This window comes from Gordionus sp. m RMFG-2023, chromosome 4 (assembly GCF_954871325.1).
Source record: "Gordionus sp. m RMFG-2023 chromosome 4, tfGorSpeb1-WG-v2, whole genome shotgun sequence".
NCBI lineage: Eukaryota > Metazoa > Nematomorpha > Gordioida > Chordodea > Parachordodidae > Gordionus > Gordionus sp. m RMFG-2023.
In genome coordinates this window covers 19,435,215-19,458,450 of record NC_088778.1, presented here as the reverse complement: position 1 = coordinate 19,458,450, position 23,236 = coordinate 19,435,215, and the positions used below count along the sequence as shown (strand labels likewise).

The following is a 23,236-nucleotide window of genomic DNA, read 5'->3' as shown; positions in this document are numbered from 1 at the left end:
GATCGTCTATCTCGATCCTTTAACAACTCTCTAGAAATGCAATATAAATAAATTATAGTCACATTTTTATACAAATATTTTTTATTTGTGAAAATGGAGATACGTAAAAAATATTTTTAAATAAATTCTAAAGTAGCTAATATCACCCTACTTTTTTGAAAAAATAGCGATAGTGTGCTAAAGTTAAAATTAGCGTTTAATAACACTTGTATTTATCTTATTAAATAATTAAAAAGTATAATAATTTTAGAATTTAATAAAAAAATATTATATGTCGAATTTTTTGCTATTTTTATTAGAATTGACTTGATATTATTATTATTAAGAATTTAATATATAAAGAAATAAATGAGTTTTAAGATAAACCCGACCGAATGTCTTGCAATTTATAGGTGTTATTAATGCCAAAATTACAATAAACAAATAAAAAAAATTAGTCAGAGGAGATCTCCAAAAAAATTTTCAAACGAAAAATATCATGCAGTAAAGGGTTTAAAATACAATTTATAAAATATCGTTGAAAAAATTATTTTTACATATTTTAAGCAGTACCTGATAACTCTGAACATGAAGACATTCATCGTCATAATTTAAATGTTGGGAAAAGAAGGCTTGGATTTTTAAACAATATTCTAAACTGGACAAAATGTATATCTTTTTTTAAAGGTGCTTAATAATTAACAGAAACCTGCAGGCCCAGAACCCAGCCGAAACAGGTTTAAAAATTTAATTAAAAAATGTGGGCAGTTTGGGTTAAAAAATCCGGGTCTATCAATTTTTAAAAAATATATTTAAATCATAGACCTGAAGGCCCTGGTATATTTACATATAATGAAGCTTTTAATATTCATTTACTTTTTAATTTTCTGTTTGCAACATTATACAAAATAACGGAATAAAAATTTCGAACCTGCCAAAAAATTTCTTTAAAAAATCTTGGGCTTAATAGTAATTTTTCCTTTTAATTTTGACCTTTGCAGGTCTCTGATAAAAAATTGTGAATATATTTATTTAATAAATATTTTCTTTTTTTTGCATTGGTATGTGAACCCTTCCACAAAAATGGCCCGGGTCCTGGAATATAATTTTAAAAAATAGTTCGGGTCCAGGTTTGGAGAAAATAAAGAAATATTGCTCAAAATAATACAATTTTTTTTTAATTTAATAATTTACAAGTAAAAAATTTTAAAATTGATTTATCTTCTGATATCATCTTTGAAATTTCCACGCAAATCTGATATCAAAGAAGAAAATACACGTTCTACGCTGACCTAAGATAAATAGCTATCTTTATAATACATGATAAATTATTGTACGTGTGTCGCTTATACACTCATGACGATTCTAGATAGGATATGTAATTCTGAATATATTGAATTTTCTTTTTAGAGTTTTATAATATTTGCACCCTTATTTATTTTCTTCCCAGAATTTTATAATATTTGCACCCTTATTTATTTTCTATATCTTTGAGAACTTTTCGATTAAAGGTGTAATCTTTTAATTTATTTTTTCTCTCAATTTTCAAAGTGATCAATGGTAGAATTATTAATATTAGTACAACCAGTTGAGGTTTGGTTTTTTAATTTAAGTATTCCTCAAAATTTTCAGAATGATTTCTGTGCTTTTCTAAGTTAGTATTGTGAAAATCTATTATTACATTGGTTTTACACTCAGAATCACCTTGAATTATAATACTCAAAAAAAATTTTTTATTTTCATTCTAAAAAATAATTGAACAAGATTTATAATAAGCCAACAAGTTTGTTTAATGAATTTTTTTCCGTCAAAAGTCAACCTCATTAAAAATGATATTATATTGATTTTCATTTTTTAAAAATTATAAGTAACGTTATAACGCTCTATAAAATTTGTCGGATCGAAAAGTCAAAATGTTTTGACTTCAAAATTTGCCGGATCCGTTTTTAGGACCGAAGGTATCGGAACGGACACACTTTGAACATATATATCATTTTTAATGAGATTGACTTTTGACAGAACGGATGTAAAAAACGCATCCGTCTCCACTTTGAATGCAGCCTTAGATCTGCAATAAAAAATTAATTAGCCTTATAAAATAATAGAAAATTAAATTAAATTCAAACTGTTAACATTTATCTTACGATCATTTTTATTTATAATATTATTTAATCCAAATACTCATTAAACATAATTAAACATGACAAAAACATTTTACTTTTTAAAATTTTGGCAGTGATTAATTTTAAGTTTTTAATTTTATTGAGCCCTAACTTTATACCTACACTTCAAAATTCAAATATATCACTTTCTAAAATTGATATCAATTTTTGCACCTAGAACCCTTGAATCCTCCATTTTTAAAAAGGCTCCGGGTTTTGGTTCAGCAAAAAATACGAGGATCCAGGTTCACAGCTCTGATTTTTTGTGTGTCATTCAAACAAAATTTTTATAGTTTTCAAATATTATATTTTCTTATAAACATAATATAAGGTATATAAACGAATGTTGATGATATCAGCCATAGACAGCTCACTGAGTTCCAAATAATTTTATAATAGAAAATATAATTTATTTATAATATAACATTATAATTATTAATATATAATATAATAAATAATAAATTATATTTCGGAAATTTAGTTAATTCATTCGTCAAAATCATAATAGCTTGAACCATCATGCTTTTAAGATATTTTAAATCTGAGCTTGTGAAATGTATATTTATATATATTCACCGAATTGTTCAATAATACTTTTCAAATTTATCTAGCTGCCCAGATATAAATGCTATTTTCAGGATATATATAAGATACAATTCTTTTATTACAATCATGTAAGGTGTGCATAATGTTAGAATTTAAAATCTATTGTCAAAAAATAAAATTTTAAATGAACCAAACAAGTTTGATATTTTATCCATATATAATTAAAAGATTACTAAATACTTAGCTCTTGTTTATAAAAATAATGTTGTGCTACTATACTTTTTGAATAACGCGTTTATATCAAAATAATCTTTAAATATAGTAAAAACTTTACGCTTATTTAAAAAAAATTAAACTGAGTGTCAAAATTTGTATCCTTGCTTTATTCATAACCTCTAAGGGACGTTAATAATACATAATAATAATAAAAGCAAACGCCATATAATAAAGCGACACTTTATAATTCTGCCCGCAGTGCAAAAATTTTTGATTAAAATATATTGCATCCATAGCTAATTTTTTCACAAAAGAATTATCACAAAATATTTTTGACATCAGGTATAGAAATATTTCAAACAAGGAGGCGAAAGGAAATTATAAATTATCACCAAAAGGATAAAGCGATTAAATTATGTCTAAATAAATATTAACAAATTTGAAAAAGGAACATGATAACCCATATTTTATTATTGGATTTGACCAAGAAATCTATGCGGATGTAATTCCAAACCACCCCACTGTGCGAAGATTTTTTCAAAATAGATGGGAGGCTGAATAATGGATTTTAGAAACCAAAATATTATATTTATTAATGTTTGAAAGGGATAAAAAATTATAAGCTTAAAAAATTATAAATTATATTTTTTAGATAAAATTTTTAAATTTAGATATTCATTTTACCAATTAACTGACTAAACATTCATCAAAAAATAGTTGTTATATTCCTTTTCTTGTACTTAAAAAGATATTTAATTAAAATTTCAGTAAATATTTTAGTTTTTCAGATTGTTTTTATAATATTTAATGATTTAAACGAAAAGTGGAGCAACATTCTAAAATATTTCAAATAAAGTGTCTTATTATCAAAATCTAGTGAGTTTTTAAATGAGTGATAATATGCCGCGTTAAGAGTGACCAAATCGTGGCCATCTATTTATGATCATTCCCTACTTCTATGAAAAAAATTTCAGATGTTTAATTTTTTTTTGAGTGAGGAAATTTTTATTTTTGATCTTTTTTGAAAGACAAAACGTGTTTCAAGGATTTATTGGACAGGATGACAACGCATCTGTTCCTGGCGGACATTTGAACCTATTTTTAATATAAAGAAATTAGTTATTTTATGAACAAAACTGAACTATATTGCTAATTATTATAATTTGTAACTTAAAAAAAATAAAATATAAAAATAATTTATCCAATTTTTAACTCTTCATTGATAATCCAACCTTTTATTATTTTTTTTAGCTCATTTAAAAATTTAAGAAATAATCATGAATACTCAAAAAATTAAAACCTTTATTATGAGCAAAATTTAAAATAAGTAGCTAATCAAAATATACTATCTGAAAACATTACGATATTAAGTAATTAGATTGTATCATGCTCTTTTATCCAATTTAGGTATTCCTTCTTTGTGATAGTAAAAATGTCTAGAGAAAGATATTTAAAATCAATTTTTCTAAAATATTTTCCTCTTTATGAGCTTCTTAATCATGTAGGGTCAATAACCTCGGAATTTTTATATTCAATATATCTCTACTTGTCAATTAATTTATGAGTAATTGATTTGTTAGTCAGAATTCGCTTTCTTGAGTTTTAATTATCTCAAGAATTAGTATATGAGGTCTTAACCCTGCTACCTACTTCAATAAAAAATACTTAAAATGGCTGTATATAATATTATTAAAATAAGCTGACAATAGTTAATTTTTAAAAATAGGATGGATAAATTAACAAGGGTGAAAGATTCCAGCTATAGTCGAAGATAGTGGACAGCTATCTAAATAAATTGTGGAGTTGAATAGTGAAAGATAGTTGATCCGGTTTGAAGCCGATTTTCAAAGACCGAACCGTAACACAGAATATAGGGACCAATCCGAACCACGGGCCACAAAATAAAGACCGAACCAGGCCCACCCAAATAATACAAAATATTATATAATTGAAAAATTTCATTTATTTGCAAATATAGAAATAATAAAATTATGCTAACTAACCCAAAGCATAAATTTATTTATATTATAGAATATTGAAATGCTTCATTTAGAATAGATTAAATATTCCATTTCTAACTTTTCAAACGAGAAATCCAGTCCGTTGACCTTCACTTAACTTTCCTGATCACAATTTCTAAAAGCTCGACTCGATCAAATTCTAAAAAAATTGAGAATATTAAGATCCATACATTTAATAAAATAGGAAATATTATTTAAAAAACGAGTGTACCGATTTAGGTAGTGTTGTTAAATAGTCGAGTTCATTCGACTCAGGGTCGTTAGTTCATTTAGTAGACTTCCAGTTTTGAACTCAAGGACGAGTAGTTCAAATTAACTTAAATTATTAATTATTTTCATTTTTTTTTAAATATACAAAATTAAGAATCTGGGAAGATTTGTCTAGCTAATTATTTGGTAAATATTTTGCTTTATAAAAGTACAAATATTATTTACCCTATAAGAAATAAAAGTAAATTTCAGACCTGCAGGCCCGGACCGGGCCGTATTTTAAATTTTTTAAATATACCCGAGCCGGGCCTAAAAAAATTTTTTTTAAATATATCCGGGCCGGGCCTTAATATTTTTTATAAAAATTTTTACATTATGAGTTAATGGTTATAAGATTATATTATATTATCGTTATGATTAATATAATATTGGGTGATGGTTAACACTACCTAACACCCACAGATCGATCTAATTATTAATTTCCTGCAAATTTATTCAAAGTATTAATATATTTTTTTATAATTCATATCTAAATTTTTACAACATATTTTACCAAAACAATGAAATAAAGGAATATCTTAAATAAGCCCCAATATTCAAGTATTATTAATATATTTTTTTATAATTCATATCTAAATTTTTAGAATATATTTTACCAAAACAATCAAATAAAGGAATATCACTTCTTGAAGTTTGTAATACCTTTCAAAGCGAAAAAGGAGAAATAAAATTGATTTTACTTAATATAAAGCATTTTTTAATTGAAAAATTTGTTTTACACAAGTATCATTTTATTTCTCTTTTTCTCTGCCCCAAATTCAAGCAATTACGTATGTAGTCAGGGACAGATCGCAAGATGACGGAAAACTATATAAAAGATTATATTAAATTGCAAGAGGCTCAGGAAGAAATACCATCGACCAGTCAAATTACGACTGTTGTTAAACAAACTAAATCGTTTTATGACAAATGGGGCGATGGTAATTCTGGTAATATGTCAATACCCGATGAAGAATATTATAATTAAATAAATAAAAAAATAGATTAAACATTTAAGGTGGATAATTTGTTAGAGTGGTGGGCGGCTCATCAAAGCGAATTTCCAATTTTAGCAAAATGCAATTCCTGCTTCAAGTGCAAGCTGTGAGCGGAATTTTTCCACTACGAGAATTCTTGAAGAAAGAAGAATTAATCTTCAACCTGAAAAGGTAGATATGCTTCTCTTTCTTCATGATAATTTGTGAATTTTTAATATCTTTCTTGAGTATAGGGTTTCGTCAATCATGCTGGTTTTTTACTTTGCAAACTGTCAAATATTTATTGCATTTATTATATTTACCTTGAGTCATGAAAGTTTTTAATCCAACATTTTTCATTATTTTTTTTTACAATATTATATAATAATAATATTCTCAAAATATTAGCTTTTTTACATGTATTTTTTAAATAATAAGCGATAATACTCTCTGCAAAATATGGTAAAATACCTCATAGGTGAATTTTTGTATATACCAGGTCGAATATAATTTTAAAAAATTCCGAGTAAAAATTTTTTTCAAAAATATCCGGGCCTTAAATTTTTAAATCCGGGCCGGGCCGTAAAATTTTTTAAAAAATATCCGGGCCAGGCCTAAAAAATTTAAAACCGGGCCGGGCCGTGCAAATGGTACCTCTGCAGGTCTCTGGTAAATATAGATATCTAAGCTATTTAAAACGGTTAACTAAATATTTTAGCCACAAAAAAGCTTCGAGATATCGCGAATAGATGTCCAAACTGTCCTAGTTTTATACAATTTATTATTAATGATTGTATAATTTATAATTAGTACTTGTTTAATTATTAAAATTAAAATGTTTTTGTATAGAAATGACAATCAACATTTATGGTTGATTGGTTAAAAAAGAACTATAAAAAAAATAATGATTTGAATAGAAAATTTTGTGATAATTTTTTACATTATTGACTTTTGACTTTACATTTTTAGGAATTATCGTTTTTTGTAATCAATTGAAAATAATTTTTATGAGAATTTTAATTTATTTCATGAAAAAGATATCATGTTTATAGTTTTTTTATATATATTAAATATAATAAAGTTATATGAGTTTTTGATTAAGTTTTTGGGAGAATTTTTAAGAATATATATAATTTTTTTATGTTAAATTTTTAAGAAAAGATATAACTTTTATACAAATCTTTGTACCATCTATGATCAAATCTTCAGATTTGCTTAAAAAAGAATATAGAGAAACAGAGCTAAAAAATTTATTGAGCTGATATAAGATTTATATGCAAATATATAATGATCGTTAAATTTTAATAATTCATATAAAAAATATATAATTAAATTATTATAATTTGTTAAATAAAACTTTTTCAAAATTTTTATCACAGAAAAAAACGGGAGTTATTACAAAAAATTAGCTAGGTGAGTCTTCTCAATTTAATTTTATTTCTAAAAAAACGAAAATAAAAATTATTTTTTAATTTAAGGCGATTATGAAATAATCCAACTCGAGTTCATAACTTGAGTTTAGGAACTGAGTTCACAAATCGAGTAAACCCAAAACTTGGCTCCAGTTTTCGGCTAAGTTTACTAGACTTAGTCGATTAAGAACACTAGTTTTAGGGTTAGAAAAATATCAATATATGACGTTAAGAAGTCTCAATGAGAATTCAAAGAATTAACCTTTCTTGAGAAGTACTAACCGTAATTCACGGCAAAATATTTTTCCATATCATGATATAGCATACAAAATATTTTACGTAAAATAATTAATGCTATCATTCAATAATAACGCGATACAAGGTGGCGTCGTTATTTCCAAGAAAGTAAGTAACCGCGTTATTCTTTCAAACAAGTAACGAATTTACATTACTCGTTTTTTAATCATTTATTATATTGTTTAATGTTTAGCTTTATTATTTTAGAAAGATTATAAAAAAACAAGTAGTAAAAAAAATCTTTTAGAAGGTAAGACATTATTTAATAAAATTAAAAAATAATTCAAATGGCTAAGACCAATTCTTGAAGGCAAATTATAAATATAGGGAAAATTTTTCTAGTTTAAGTTGTATTGGCTGTCTCCGTCATTCAAGTATTGGTTGAGAGCATCTAGTGCTCAAACTCTCACTCCTCTGCTAAATCAAAAGAAAATTGATCTAAAACATAGAATGATTAATTGTAATTTGTAAAAGTGAATAAGGATCTTTTATATTAAATTACATTTATTGACCGGATTAATTATGATCAAATGTTTTTCTGACAGTATTTACTATATGTAATAATAAATATACAAAATGCATTCATAAATGAATGCACATGATTAAATTTTGTAATATTTTGATTCATTCTTGAAATATTATTTCGTCACTTTTTCTAGCAGTCGTTTTCTGGTTCAATTGAATAATCATTTTCTTCAAAAGAATCGTAAATACGATAAATGCTAATTTTGTTTTCAATCAATTTCGGTTCTTTGTATGAATATTACCCCATACGAACCAATTACTTTCTAAAAAATAAGTTGAACTTACTACTTCCTTAAAGGGCGGTGAACAAAGTTACTTATACCAGCTCGTTATCGTAATCTGATTAATGGTTATGGATTCTCCCGCAATCCACATATTGTTATCGAAGATATCGCTTTTACAACAAAAATTTATTATATCTAAAATGGCTTTAGTTCCTATTATCACATAGGCTTCGTCGAATTCATTTTTCGTGATATGTTGGCCTTAATATTGGAGATCTAATAAGTAAGCAGCATTATGAGTAGGGCTTTGCCGATATTAAATATCGGATCGGTACCGATATTCAGCGTTTTCCAAAAATATCAGATCGGACCGATACCTGTAAAAAATCCGATCCAATACGATTCTTTTACTAAAAATGCAATTCTTAAAACTTTTGAGTAATCAAACTTTGAATTATTATTACATCATATTTATTATTTTTTTAATCAAAAATAAATATAACAAAATATTTAAAAAATAATAAAATTTTCCGAGTTTCAGTGAGTTTCTATTTTACATTAATATTTTCTAAATAATTTTTTTTTAAACAATGCATGTTATTTATTTTTTTAAATAGATTTTAAAAGTTTTTTTATAAAAATAGAAAGGAACACCCAAAGTTTTATTTATTTTTCATATTTTAACACCAATTTTATTATTTATACTTTAAATAAAAGAATTATTTTAAATATGGTTTCTGAATTATGGAAATATTTTGATAAAGGTAAAGAGAATTTTACAAAATGCGTTATCTGCGGAATTGTAATTTCACGGGGAGAAATAATGAACAATTCATTTAATACAATTCGGAAACATTTAAAGCGATTCCATCAAGAACGAGAAATATTTAAAAAAACAAATCAAATTTTTAAAAAAGAGAGCCCTAAAAATCAGCCAACAATATCTGCCATTCTTAATAAAACTAATATTTTTTGCCTGAAAATCTAGAGGCCCTTATATTTATTTTAAAAAATCTAATATATTATAATTTTATATGTTAAATATTATAATTTAATAAACCAACATAAAATGGATATATTTTTATATTTATTTTATCTATTATATTAATTTTTTTAAATTATTGTTGAAATAAAAAAATTAAATTAAATGCATAATATTGCATAAAAAATATTGATTTCTTAATTACATTTGGTTGAGGGGTGGTGAAAAATGAATGTAAATATCGGATCGGTTTTGAACCAATATCGGATAGGTGAAAAATATGTGGATCTGCAGAGCCCTAATTATGAGCAGTTGTATTTAGATCATTTTTTCTTATTTTAAACAAATAATTTTTTCTTCTTCTACTGAGAAATAATTGGGTATTGACACAATTGAATAATATGTTCTGAAGTGGATTAGTTCCGTTTACTTCTTAATAATGACATCGCTAGGGATTGAGGTATATTTAAAACTTTCATCCAAAATTGTTATTCGTAAAGATATGATCATTTATTTCTCTTGGGAATATATCACAAACAGTTTCTTCAACAACGAACGCTTTTAAAGCTCTTTATCTATTGCATATATTTTATGAAGCCCACCTGAAATCAGAGACCCGAAGTGAACCGTAAAACCATTATAAATATCAGAACCTTAACCGAACCGATATAATTATTTTTTGAAGGAGTAAAAAGAACCTTTATAAAAAAGGTTAAACCTGTTCAGTTTTTACATTTTAGGAATCAAAAAAATTTGAATATCCAGAATTATATAAACTTGCTCTTATAGTACTGGCGGTTCCCGCAACACAAGTTTCTGTAGGAAAGGCCTTTTCGGGGCTAAAATTTGTGTTATCGTCACAACAAACAAATATGAATCCATTTAAATTAGAAAATATATTTTAAAAATGAGTTATTTTGAATCTTTTATATTATTTTTATATATAATTCATAGATGCTTATAATAAAAATAAATTAGACGATGGTGTTGCTTCAATAAAAAAAAATCTAACCGTAATGAACCATTATGAACCTTTATAATTAGCTGAACCGAACCTTTGTAAATTTTTTCTTAAGAACCGTAGTAACCAAACGTAACCATTATAATTTTTTACATACTAAACCGTAACTAATCTGAACCGTTATAAATAACGGTTCAAGTCCCTGCCTGAAACTAATTGTACTTAAAGTAGATGATATGGTATGTTGATTTCTGTAGCGGAAAATACTGCACTTGTTATATGTTTATTATTTTATAATTTAACAACTTTTTAATGATGGATATGTAAATTAAATAACTACTCGTTCAAACATCTTAAAATATTTGAACGGTCAAATATACTTCCGGTCAATTGATTATTTGACCATCTTACCATCCCAGGAATATAATTTAAATTCATTCATCAAATTATATTTTATAAATGATTTAATTTGAAAAGTTATAATAAAGTTTTGAAATATAGATAAGTCATATTACAAAAAAAACTTCATCAAAAAAATATTGATTAAAATGATGAAGGAATCACATCAAGTCTGAATAAGCCTGCACATATAAATCTAATTAATATATTTTTTAATTGTAATATCATATTTTTCGAAATATTTTTATATTCATTTAAATTTTAATTAAAACAGATCTAAATTGCATGGGTGCATTTTATTGGAATTTTATTTAGTTGAATTTAAGGTTGTTTGATTAATGCTCGCTTGTTCGCCATATTCTTTAATACATAAATGACAACTCCAATTACCTAAAAATTGAGAAAATGATTTTACATAAATATATAATTTTACCTTCAGGAGGTTCCGATAAAGGAGGTGTTAAACAATACATATGATAACCTCTATCACAATCATCGCAAAATAATAACTGATCCTAAATTAATATGTTGTATTTAATTATAAAAAAATATTGTAAATTTGAAATAATTAACAAAATTTATTATTTAAAACATTTATAACTTTTTCCTGAAAAGATTTAATCTTTTTTAAAAGATAATAACATTAATAAATATCAAAATGGGAATCAAGAAGAAATAAATTTCAATCGATGAGCTAAATTTATAAAAGACAGATATTTTTGATTATACCTCCAAAGTTGGAATTTTTTAATTTAACCTCACACTAATGTTTATTATGGATTTATCACATATTTATTTATATAAAGGGAATTAAATTAATATTTTTTTCTAATTTTTATACTTCAAATTTAATATAATTTTGATAAAGATATTTTTTCAATATTTTTTTATTTATCTTTGGAGGGAGGGGGGGGGAGGAGTAAAATAATAACATACATTACTACCTAAAATAGCGATTTCTTCATTCATTTAAATGTGTATCAACAATACCAGTTTTGCTAAAGTAGAGCGCAACTTTTTTCATCTAGCGGTAGCTTTAACGAGCTATATTTTTCATAAAATAATTGTAGCTCGCTACTAATTTAGAATGCGCGCTACAATTTTATATAATAAATACACATAAAAATTATTAAAATATATTTATATTTTTAAAATTAATTCTAAAATCATAATCTTTTTATTTTATTTAATTTTAAAATTTATATTTAAAAATATGAATTATAAATCTTACTTTCAAAATAATTAAAATTTTAAATGTCGACAATAGAGATTGACATTGAAGATAATTTTGGTACATATATTGACAAAGTAATTTCCCTGGAAAATGATGATAATTGAAATTTCCTATTCCTAAATTCGCAAAATATTTTGAGAAATTAACACTGGGTATAGGTTTCGTTGTAAGATGTGCCAAAAGCTTTTATCATCAAACAAGACTAGTAGTTTCAACTTGAGAAATTATTTATAGAGGTAATATATCAAACACTTTAATACTAAGTAGCCCAATTCTTAAACTTTAAAATAAAATTTGAATCAAAACTGTATCTAAAATAGTTTTTGAGCTAGTTGAGTTTATGTGAAAGTTTATTTTCTGGCCCATTTCAAACATTGGATGTTTCAATTGCATAAGATATTATAAAATTATATTATAAATTAAAAATTATATTAAATAATAATTATTAGCATCTCATTTTATCTTCAGACTATTAAATGATAATATTTTATAAATTATTATCTGGATGTTAGACATATCTGCTATAGTTCACCCAATTTCAAGTAGAATTAGCCATATATTAATTTGACTGATGATCGGTTAATTGTAACGTTAAATAATACTATATCAAACCAGGATACCCTAGCCAGATCAAAAACGCCACCTACAATAGATAATTTTTTTGAAATAAATAATACTTTTAAAATCTAAAAAATAATCAAATAAATAAACACTGATCAATAAAAATCATCTGGTGACCCCATTTTGTTTACCCATATAAATAAATTATATTAAAATTCTAAAAAAATCCGAATTTCATTTATTTATAAAATTTCTAATATTGTAAAACCAAAATGGCGTGTTATCAAATGATTTGTAATCAACAACGCTTTAAAATGTATTTTAATCAATGAATCGCCAGTCTAGGTAAGTATTATATGCCATTGGGGTAGATATATGATAAAAGTATGTGTATTATAAATAATAAAAATGTAATTACGTCATTATCAGAAGTGCCGCAGAGACCACAAGATTTGCATTCTATGCACTGCCATGGATAGCGTGTGATAGAGATGATGATATTAGAAGTGAACTGAAGACATGTAGGATGTCCTGATCTTCCACAATCGGAACACGATATAAGTTTCTCAGGCTGAAAAGTTTTCTTATTCATTTTTACATCCCCTAAGCAAAAATCGCAAACTGCCTTTTCTTTAATAAATGAAGAAGTGATATATTGTGCCGGGTCATTTTCATGTTTTTTCGAAATGTTATCGGTATTTATTCCTATATAAACAAATAAATGATGATTTCAAAAAATTAACAAATATTTAATCTAAACCAGTTGAATCATATTTTTTTCCTCGGGAAATATCTGGAATTATAGATTTTAGAGCTTCACCAGTTTGATCGTTTATATTTTGTTTATTAGTGATATTCAAGCTTGTATTTTTGATAAGTGTGTTTTCCATAATATTTTCCACATTTGATAATTTGTTGGGAAGATCTTTAGGGTAATAGCAAAAATCATCAGGGTTTTTAATAAAATTATTGTTATATATTGAAACTGAATTATTATCAACATCATCGAATATAATTTTATTCTTTGAAACACTTTCAGAATCCGTTTTAAATAAATGTTGGTTGAGATGTTGGATCTGAGCATTGTTAGAAATAATGTCATTTATTGTTAAATCGTGACCTTGTTTATTAAAATTTTTATGGTCATTTGGTAAGGGTTCATTTTGAACAGGTGTAGCTTTATTAATTGATTCATTTTTTTTAGAAGCGACTTTTTTTTTTGTATTAATATGATGCAAATGAGTATAATGATAATTCAATCCTGCTTTCGATTTATAACGAATTCCACATATCACACAAACGTGAGGCTTACTCAATACAAGTTCATCGTTAGGGTTATTAATGTCGTAAACGATTTCGTTTGTTTTAAAGCTCAGTTCAGTATCCTTTTGTGCTATAACTTCCCCAGATAAATGAGTATATTTTTTAATATCTATAGGTTGTTCATGATTTTTTTCGATAGAATTAGTGGGATAACTGTTTGATGATACGGTATTATAATATTGGGGATCAATTAAAGTGGCCATTTTATTATCGAATTGATTATGCTGAATGTCAGTTTTAATTTGTGAATTAGATTCTGAATATATAGTCGGTTGTGATATGTGGTTTAAAAAATCATTTCTAGTTATCACTTTATTGAAACTTTCGTTTATTTGGGTTACAACTTTTTTAGAGCAACTGCGAGTTAGCTAGATATAAATAAATGGTTAAATTTAGCGTATAATCCAAATTATATAAAATACGGCATTTATGTGTTTCCTAACTTTATATTGTGAATTTTATAATTCCCTAAAAACCCGATGGAGAAAAATGTAGCGAAATAATCCTATAAAAAAAGTGGCCAAAAAAATATAAAGAAGAATGAACATACAAGGAAATTATGACCATGAACTTCATAAAATTGAAAGGCATTTTTTTGGATAAATAAAGATCAAAAAATAGGCCTTATGGCATAAAAAGTGGTATAGGTGCATCTTGGATATATAGTATATTATATATAAATGTGGGGTAATAGGGGTTTAGAAAATTTGGGGTTTTAACAAATTCTTTATGCCAGATTCGCATTCTCTCATGAATAAAGTTACTACCCTGTGAATATTAGAAAATGTTGCCGTGAACTTCGAAATATTTTTTATGTAATATAGACAAAAAATACACAAAAATTCATAGCGAAATTCACAGGGTAGAATTCTAAAAATAATTTAATTTTTTAAGATTTGCTAAAATATCAGGGTTAAACCTACGATATATATATATCAAAGACCTATAGATGTGTCATTTGCACGGCCTTGCCTAGATTTTTTTTTTGCCCAGCCTGGAGACCCGAATTTTTTTAAAAAAAAAATTTTCAGATCCAGCCTGGTTTTTTATTAATATATTATATTTAACTTTAATTATAGCTAATGGCGATTTAAAATATTTGGTTTTAAAATAAACGGCCCAGCCTGGGTGATATTTATAAAAAAAATCCAGGCCCGTCTCTACTCGGGTATTTTTTTATAAAAATCTCAGGCCCAGCCAGGGTATCTTTAAAAAATTAAAATACGGCCCCGCCCGTGCACCCGAGCCAGGCGAGCTTAGGGCCGGGCCTGCAGTTCTCTGATATATATATGTATGAATTTGTATTGTATCGTTTTATTACTACCAGAAATTACGAATTTTTTAAATTAGTGTGAACGAGGTAAACACCCAGACTGAAATTTTTTTGATAGTAACCTCCACAAAAAAGGTAGTTTAGGAAAGAGGATAGGGTTGGAGCCCTTAAATTACGGCCTGAGTCCGGGTTAAAAAATTTCATTTAATTTTATGTCCAGTCCAAAGTCTAAGGTTTTAATTTATTTCAAACCAGTCTGCTCAAAATTCTATTTTTTAGGACCGACTATAAATTAAACTCATTTTTACAAAGATAAATGAATAAAAATAAATAATTGCTGTTTTATTATAATAAAAGTGAAAACATATTTTAATTTTCTTTTTAACAAATTTGAAGCCCGAGCTTAGCCATTTTTTAATTTAATTTTAGCCCGAGTCTTGGATTGACTAGCTGAGAAAAATGTGTGGATATGCATTTTAAGAAGATTGTGCCGTTGTTTAGTAGATTGTTATATGTGCACAAAGATGTTTTAAAAATGAGTGAATTTTATATTAGTGAAAAAATACAAATGCCGTATCATATAAAAACATTGAGTTTTTAATATTAACTGAAAATTATAAAAACTTTTTTTGATCTTTTTTTGCAACTAGAATTATTTGAAAAAGGATAGTCAACATCAGGATCACATTTATTATCATCACTTTCATCTGAGTCGTTGATATTATTCGATTTAATGTCTTTGCTATTTTCTGGGATATTGTTAATCGATTCAATACTCGTTGCAGCTTCGATTTTGTCTAGTCCTTTCTTAATCACATTAAAAGTATCAGCATCAAAACTGGCTTGAGAATTGTTCGTATATGTTTCAAAATTTGTAATAGAATTATTTTCATCTTGTTTGATAATTTCGAAACCCTTAATACGATTGCCATCTAATTCTTGATGAAAGATAAATAAAAGGTTCATAGAATAATAAGAAAGAAAAAAATTATATAAACTTAAATCGCTAGTCATAAAATAAATATTATTTAACGTATGGGAAGTTGCCATTTAGGAAAACTTTAAATCATTTTATGGCTAAACTATATATTTGGTTCCCGTTCTAAATCGCTAAAACAAAAATCGCTAAAAATTGGGAACATGGCTTATATCCCCTAGAAAATTTTTAAAGTAAATTTGAAATTAATATATGATATTTCTTCCATTTTGGCGATTTTTTTTAAATTTTCAATTTAAATACAAGTGTTTAGTCCCCTAGTATCTATTAATATTAATTTCAAATTTACTTTAAAAATTTTCTAGGGGATATAAGCCATGTTCCCTATTTTTAGCGATTTAGAACCTATCCCATATATTTTTTGATATTAAACGAATATATGGATATTCCTCCATATCATGAGATTACCTAGGTTACGACTTGCTAATGCTTCCAAGTATTTATAACCATTAGTACTATCCGCATTTTGTATTAAATTTATTCCAAAGGGGGGTTTAATAATAGTATTTTTAAAATATTTTAATTAAAGGTTCAAAAATTGATTGACGTGTTAATATTAGGGCTGTGCCGATCCATTTATTTTTCACCGATCCGATCCGATATTGCTTCAAAACCGGTCCGATATTTATACTGATTTTTCACCCCCCCCCCTTTGAATTAAATGTTATAAATCAATATTTTTTATGCAAAAAATCGAATTATGCATTTAATTAAAAAAATTTATTTCTACAATTAAGACTATAATTTGAAAAAAATATATTTAATAATATATCCATTATATGTTGGTATGAATTATAAAATTGTAATATTTTATATATTGTAATATTTAATATATAAAATCATAATATTAGATTTTTTTAAATATGGCCAGAGACCTGCAAAGGTATCATTTGAACGGCCCGGCCCGGATTTTTACGGCCTGGGCTTGCAATAAGCTTCTAGGATCTGGACTATCTATACCTCCTGCCATACTGAAGGCAGACTCAGATGATTCCGCAGATAACGCATTTTGCAAAATTATCTTTATCTTTTGTAAAATATTTCCATAATTCAGATACTATATCTAAAAAATGGCCTTATTATTTAAAAAGATTTAAAATAAATAAAACTTTGGACGTTTCTTTTTTTATAAAAAAAACTTTAAAATACTATAAATCTATTTTAAAAAAAAAAAATTAGAGGGTGTTGTGCATTTGCATTGTTTAAAAAAAAAATTTAGAAAATATTATAATAATGTAAAATAAATATGCATAAAAAAAAGAAAAGTAAAAAGATCGGATCAGTTTTTTACAGGTATCGGCCAGATCCAATATTTTTGAAAAACGTTAATATCGATGTCGATCCGATATTTAATATCGGCACAGCCCTAGTTAAAATTGTGGGTAAAACAGCTTCAGGTAAAGCTAAAGATATCCAAGCAATCAAGGCTAAATTTAAATGTCATCAGATTTAATAGATGAAACCTCTCATTTTCGAGGATAATTGTGAGAAACACCAGTTAAAATTTAACAATTTAATTTTTAAAATATTTTCTAATATACTTTTTAGAAATTCATGTAAATGATTATTAATTTTATTATTTTTTAAGAAAAAGATATAAAATATGTAAAATTTTTGGTAAAAATAAATATCTTTCTAAAAGAAAAAAATTTTGGTGTGAAATTTGTTTTTATTTTCTTAAAAATAATATCCATTGAACATTCTCATTCACTTAATTCTTACCTATATATTCTATAACGCTAGTTTTATAACTTGAAAAACCATAATATATGGTCAATAGTAACTTTTTATTTTCAATTCTTGTGTATATATATATATATACTATTCTATAATTATTCAATTTAGCTGACCTTTTATATAATGTTAAATATAAATACGCTATATTATTGTATAATAAATATATTATTAAAATAACATTAATATCAATCTTTTATTCGTTTTTTAAATTTTTTTTCATCTTTATCCTTCATAAATTATTATAAAAAGTTATGAAATGTTTTGCTTTTAGGAAATATTATTTTCTTATTTTTTATAGTATATTTTTTATTTATTGATTTTTTTTTAATATAAAAGAATATTTTATGCAATAATATTTGGTTGTCGCTTCTTTCCTATCTTTATTTTTTAAAATATTAATTAGGGATTGGTTGTTATTTAGACTGGGTGGCGGACTTTTGATAGAATTTTAACGAGCCGGGCCTGACATTTTGTGAATTTTGGGCAGGGCAAAATTTAACGGCCGTTCAATGTGTTCAGATTTCTTGTCTTAATAATAGTTTCATTTAAATTTTAGAATAACTTTAAAAAATCTTAGCAAAACTTATTAAATATTAATATCCTTTATTATATCTTTTAAAATCTTTAAAAAAGTTCATTATTTATATAAAGAAAAAAGAGAATTGTTTTAAATGAATTTGATTTAATCATGCCAAAAATAGCGCTAACTCTATTGATGTAATAGAAATAAAATGAGAATATAACTTGTGATTTTATAGAATTTTATAAACTTTCTAATTTACTAAAAGTTCGGTTCCAGACCTCAGAATAATATGCATGAATTTATTATTCATTTAAAAATTTGAATTAAATATGTTGTACATTCATATTTGTTTTAAAAAATTGAATATTATTAATTAAATTTGTAATCTATACAAAATGAAACCTTGGAATTTTAATTCGCTCTGTAAATGAATTTTATTAGGTCTGTTTAGTTTACGTGCTGGGTAAGAATAAATTTGATCATACCTTTTTCCAGAATTACGTTCAAAATTCATCATCCATAATTGACATTTATCGAGAGGCATACCTTAAAATAAATTTTATATTTTATTATAGTTGGAAATGTTGCTTAGAGTATAGGATTAAATATGAAATCAATTTATTTCTAAGAATTTAATTATAAACCAAGTTTGAAAGAATTCAAAAAAATTTTAAAATTTGAAGATAAATTTTTGTGATTTCATTATGAAATAATGCATAAAAATTACAGTAGGTTTAAAAAGATATATTACAAAAAAAATTAGAATTTTATGCAAAATTTATTGTTTGATCAGCTTACTAATTTTGAGATATAAAATAATAATAGTCTAGTATAGTCACTTTGTAATTAAGTTGCCATTTTAATATCGTTAATTTTTATTAATAAAAAATAATCATCTTAAAGTAATCAGCATCTTCGTAAGAGAAAATATTTTGGAGAAAAGCCCCCCCCCCTTCCCCAAACCCATTAAAATTGAACACCTTAAAAGTGATCAATTTGATATTCGCATTAAATTTCATCCTTGTAAGTGGCGAATTTACAGTATTTTCTATTGTTTTCGGACAGAAAATTATAGGCACAAAATGCATAAATAATATTTATATTTTATTCACTTAATTCGAATATCATGGAAAAAATAATAAAAAAAATGTCATTACTCCTATTTTTACCATTCTTTTGAACAAGTCTATTCTAAAAAGATTATTTCAATTAACAATAAAGGGAATGTTTATAAATTTATTTTTTAATATAAAGAAATGTGTAATTTTTTAAGAATACTTAAATATCCTTATTTTTACAAGGATAATTTTGCTTTATAAGATTTGGAAATTAATATATCATCAGAGTTGGGCAGTACCGCGAATACTTGTATCTAAGATACAAGATCCTTTTGTATCTTGTACTCAGTATCTTATTGACATTTTTAATAAGATACTAGTATCTGTATCTAAGATCTTTTATTTTGAAAAGAATCTTGTATCTTTTTCATTTTCTTTAAAAAGATACAGATACAGATTCTTTTTAATATTCTTGTTTAAAACATTTACATATCACACAATGTAACTTTATTTTCTTCGTGAAATCTTGTATTATTTTCTTTATTTTTTCCCGCTATATTTTAAATATATTGATAACCAAAATTAGTTGGAAATGTTATAGGTCACAAAGATAGACAGATTAAAAATAACAACACCAAAACTAAATAAGAGAAGGATATATTTTATATGTAATATTTTTTAATTTGTAAAATGTTTAACAATCATAGTAGTGAAGATGAAATTATGGAGATGGGTTCTCCTGAATCAAATCCGAATCTTAAAATTCTAGATGGAAAATTTTATAGTAATTCATGTGAAAAAGAACAAGGTACAAGCTGAATGTCAAAATTGCACAAGTAAAAAAGTTATTAAAGGTTCAACAAACTCATTTACAAACTTTGTTAAACATATTAAAGTATGTTATATTTTTATTTTATAATTATCAACATAATAATACCTATACTTAAGTCCCTCTTAGATAATTGTTATTAAAATTAATATAACGAAGATTTCTTTTTAGAAATACCAATATTTCCAATTTATCAGAGGTCAGCTTGCGGCGATAATAACTGTTAATATCACCAGCTTCACTAAAAGCAGATTCTGAAGAGAATCTCGCACACCTTTATAAACAGAATGCGCAAAAAAAATAACAATATGGCAGAATATTTATTAATTAATTATTAAACATAATAATTTTCTTTAATGCATTTTAAATTGATTAAATTTTGTAAATAAATACTGTAATGTAATTTTACTTATATCATAAATAAATAAAAGTAACTAATAAAATTAAATTCTACCTTATTATAATTATTTTATTAAGAGTCTTTTAAAATTATCTAATATTTTTATATATCAATTATAGCTTAAATATTTTCTCTATTAAGAACTTGCTAAAATAATTATATATAAAATATATTAGGGATGTCCGATTTTTTTATGGGATCGGGCCGGTTTCACCCATTTTAAAATATTGGTTATCCGCCAATATTATAAAATTTGATCCGATATAAAATGGCTTCTTTAACAAAAATAAAATGTTATCAAATTTTAAAAAAAATTATATATAAAATCATTTATTTTTATAAATAAAATCGAAATCCATTTTTATGTATATTTTTTTAATAATAATTATGTATTTAATAATTATAATATAAAGTTGTACATTATTATGATATTTTTTATATATAATTTATGATTTTGCAAGAAATATATAAAAAAAATTTGAAAAGAGATTTAAATGATATTTATATATATGATATTACAAAGGCAAGAATTAATAAGTCATATTAGAAAATAAACTAATTTAAATAATACATAAAAATCACAAATAAGTAATGATAAATACTTATTAAAGATAATGAATAAAATAAAACTAGTATATTTTTTTTAGAGATGCCATTTAGCCATATACTCCAAATATAATCTATATTTAAAACAACACAGAAAATAACCTGCACATTCTAATAAATCATTTGATTTAATTTTTTTTCTTATTTGCAAATTTTCAACTCCCATTAAATATACTACTCTCCCTTCCCTGTTTAAGCTATTAATGGGAAAAAACTAATATTAAAATCCCTGGTTATTATAATTAATTTATTAATAAATATTTTATTAATTATTGCAAATATTCATTCTTATATGTGTATGCTATGTTCTTCACAAATAAATAATAAAAACTGTATTTTATAAACTATTCTAATTTAATTGGTATTTATATTTTAAAAGTATCTTGTATTTAAGATACTCTAATTTAGTAAAAGATACAAGTATCTTTTATCTTGTATCTTTTTGATATTTTGAAAAAGATACTAGTATCTGTATCTAAGATTCATTTTTTTATAAAGAATCTGTATCTGTATCTAGATTCTTTTTCTGGAGGACCTGCCCAACTCTGTATATCATATACTTTTACTGAAGAAGTTTAAAAGAAAGACATTTAGTTATTTTAGTCCATCATTGTGTCATCTTAAAACACCAAAAGGAAATCTATACAATGATAATAAAAATGTTAATTAAAACTTGAAAGGAATATATTTTATTGATGAGTATTTCCTTTTCCTTAATGGTAGATTCTAATTTTAGTCACCAAATTTATTGAAATATACAAATAATAGCATGAAAAAAATTTTTATTTAAATAAAATTATTGACTTATACTTATATAATGTTGTAAATGAAACAAAAATATAATTTTAATTAAAATGGAAAAGCTGATACTTAAGTCTTTACAGATACCATAGCCAATACTAACTAATAATAATGTCAAAAAAATTTTTATAAACATTTTGATAATAATTTCTAAACAGATATAAAAAAAAAAGTTACTATTAATCTTTAATTAAAAATAAATAAAAAATGAAATTGAAATGCACAATTTTATTGGTAGCAACTGATGCTATATTAATTAATACCCTGTTTTTATAAATTTGTATTGACTATTTTAAAAAAAAATTCTATAATTGAATCTCCAATACAGAAAAAATATATAGTTTAACAAATTATTACCAGTGTGTGAGTCAAAGAAGGGAGCTCTGTTAAGTTTCTTTTCATGTAAATGTCTATTATATATAGCAACATGTTCCATTGCTAAATTATAATTAATATCTTTTGATATAGCCTGCATTTTTTTTAATTAAGATTTTTATTGATTAAGTTAGAAAAAAAAGTGAGATACGACGTCAGTCAAACTATACCAATTTGCTTTAACAATCCAAAATTTTTTTCAAATGCAATAACTCAACGAGGTAGAATGACAAATCTAACATTTGTTTTATTCATTATTAGAGTTGAATAAAATAATATATTAATGGTAAATTACAATGTGTTAAAAAGTAATAATATAATTTATATAATAGTATATTTGTTACATTTCTAATTTTTCAAATTATCTAAATATTATTTATCTGATATCATAAGAATAAGAAAATGTTTCAAAAAAATTGATTCTTATCTTTGTTTTGTATTATAAGTAATTATTTGATCTGTCTGGTAGATAGGATAAATAATTATTTGAATAAGAATAATGTTATCAAATACATTTAGGGATTACCTCATTTTAATGTTTTACTATTTATTATTTTACCATTTTATTT

General features: G+C 24.7%; 2 protein-coding genes across 13 annotated transcripts in view; one reads left to right on the top strand and one right to left on the bottom strand.

Annotated features, from left to right (window-relative positions):
- The window catches only part of LOC135927852 (serine/threonine-protein kinase STK11-like), a 63,710-nt gene extending 61,144 nt beyond the window's left edge, over positions 1–2,566 (top strand). For 5 of the 11 annotated variants that reach the window (XM_065464061.1, XM_065464066.1, XM_065464056.1 and 2 more), the window contains 3 exons: positions 547–648; positions 695–716; positions 2,473–2,566. In XM_065464061.1, the coding sequence (XP_065320133.1) occupies positions 547–648; positions 695–716; positions 2,473–2,491 (143 nt within the window). In that variant the 3' untranslated portion in view covers positions 2,492–2,566. The remainder of the gene's footprint in view (positions 1–546; positions 649–694; positions 717–2,472) is intronic. The other 6 variants (XR_010572196.1, XM_065464065.1, XM_065464060.1 and 3 more) reach the window with 3 other exon arrangements.
- An 8,496-nt stretch (positions 2,567–11,062) lies between these two features.
- LOC135927922 (zinc finger protein ubi-d4-like) lies at positions 11,063–22,826 on the bottom strand. Of its 2 annotated transcripts, XR_010572206.1 has the most exons (8): positions 22,650–22,826; positions 19,001–19,144; positions 15,966–16,279; positions 13,506–14,436; positions 13,164–13,450; positions 11,895–12,827; positions 11,384–11,465; positions 11,288–11,340 (listed from the first exon to the last, which is right to left on the bottom strand). XR_010572206.1 is itself a non-coding variant. In XM_065464191.1 (7 exons), the coding sequence occupies exons 1-7, from the start codon at positions 22,765–22,767 to the stop codon at positions 11,258–11,260; spliced, it is 1,959 nt and encodes a 652-aa protein (XP_065320263.1). In that variant the 5' UTR covers positions 22,768–22,826; the 3' UTR covers positions 11,063–11,257. The 2 variants fall into 2 exon arrangements, 1 of the variants encoding a protein (XP_065320263.1); XM_065464191.1 differs by lacking the exon at positions 11,895–12,827 and having other exon boundaries at positions 11,063–11,340.
- Between the last annotated feature and the right edge of the window lie 410 nt (positions 22,827–23,236).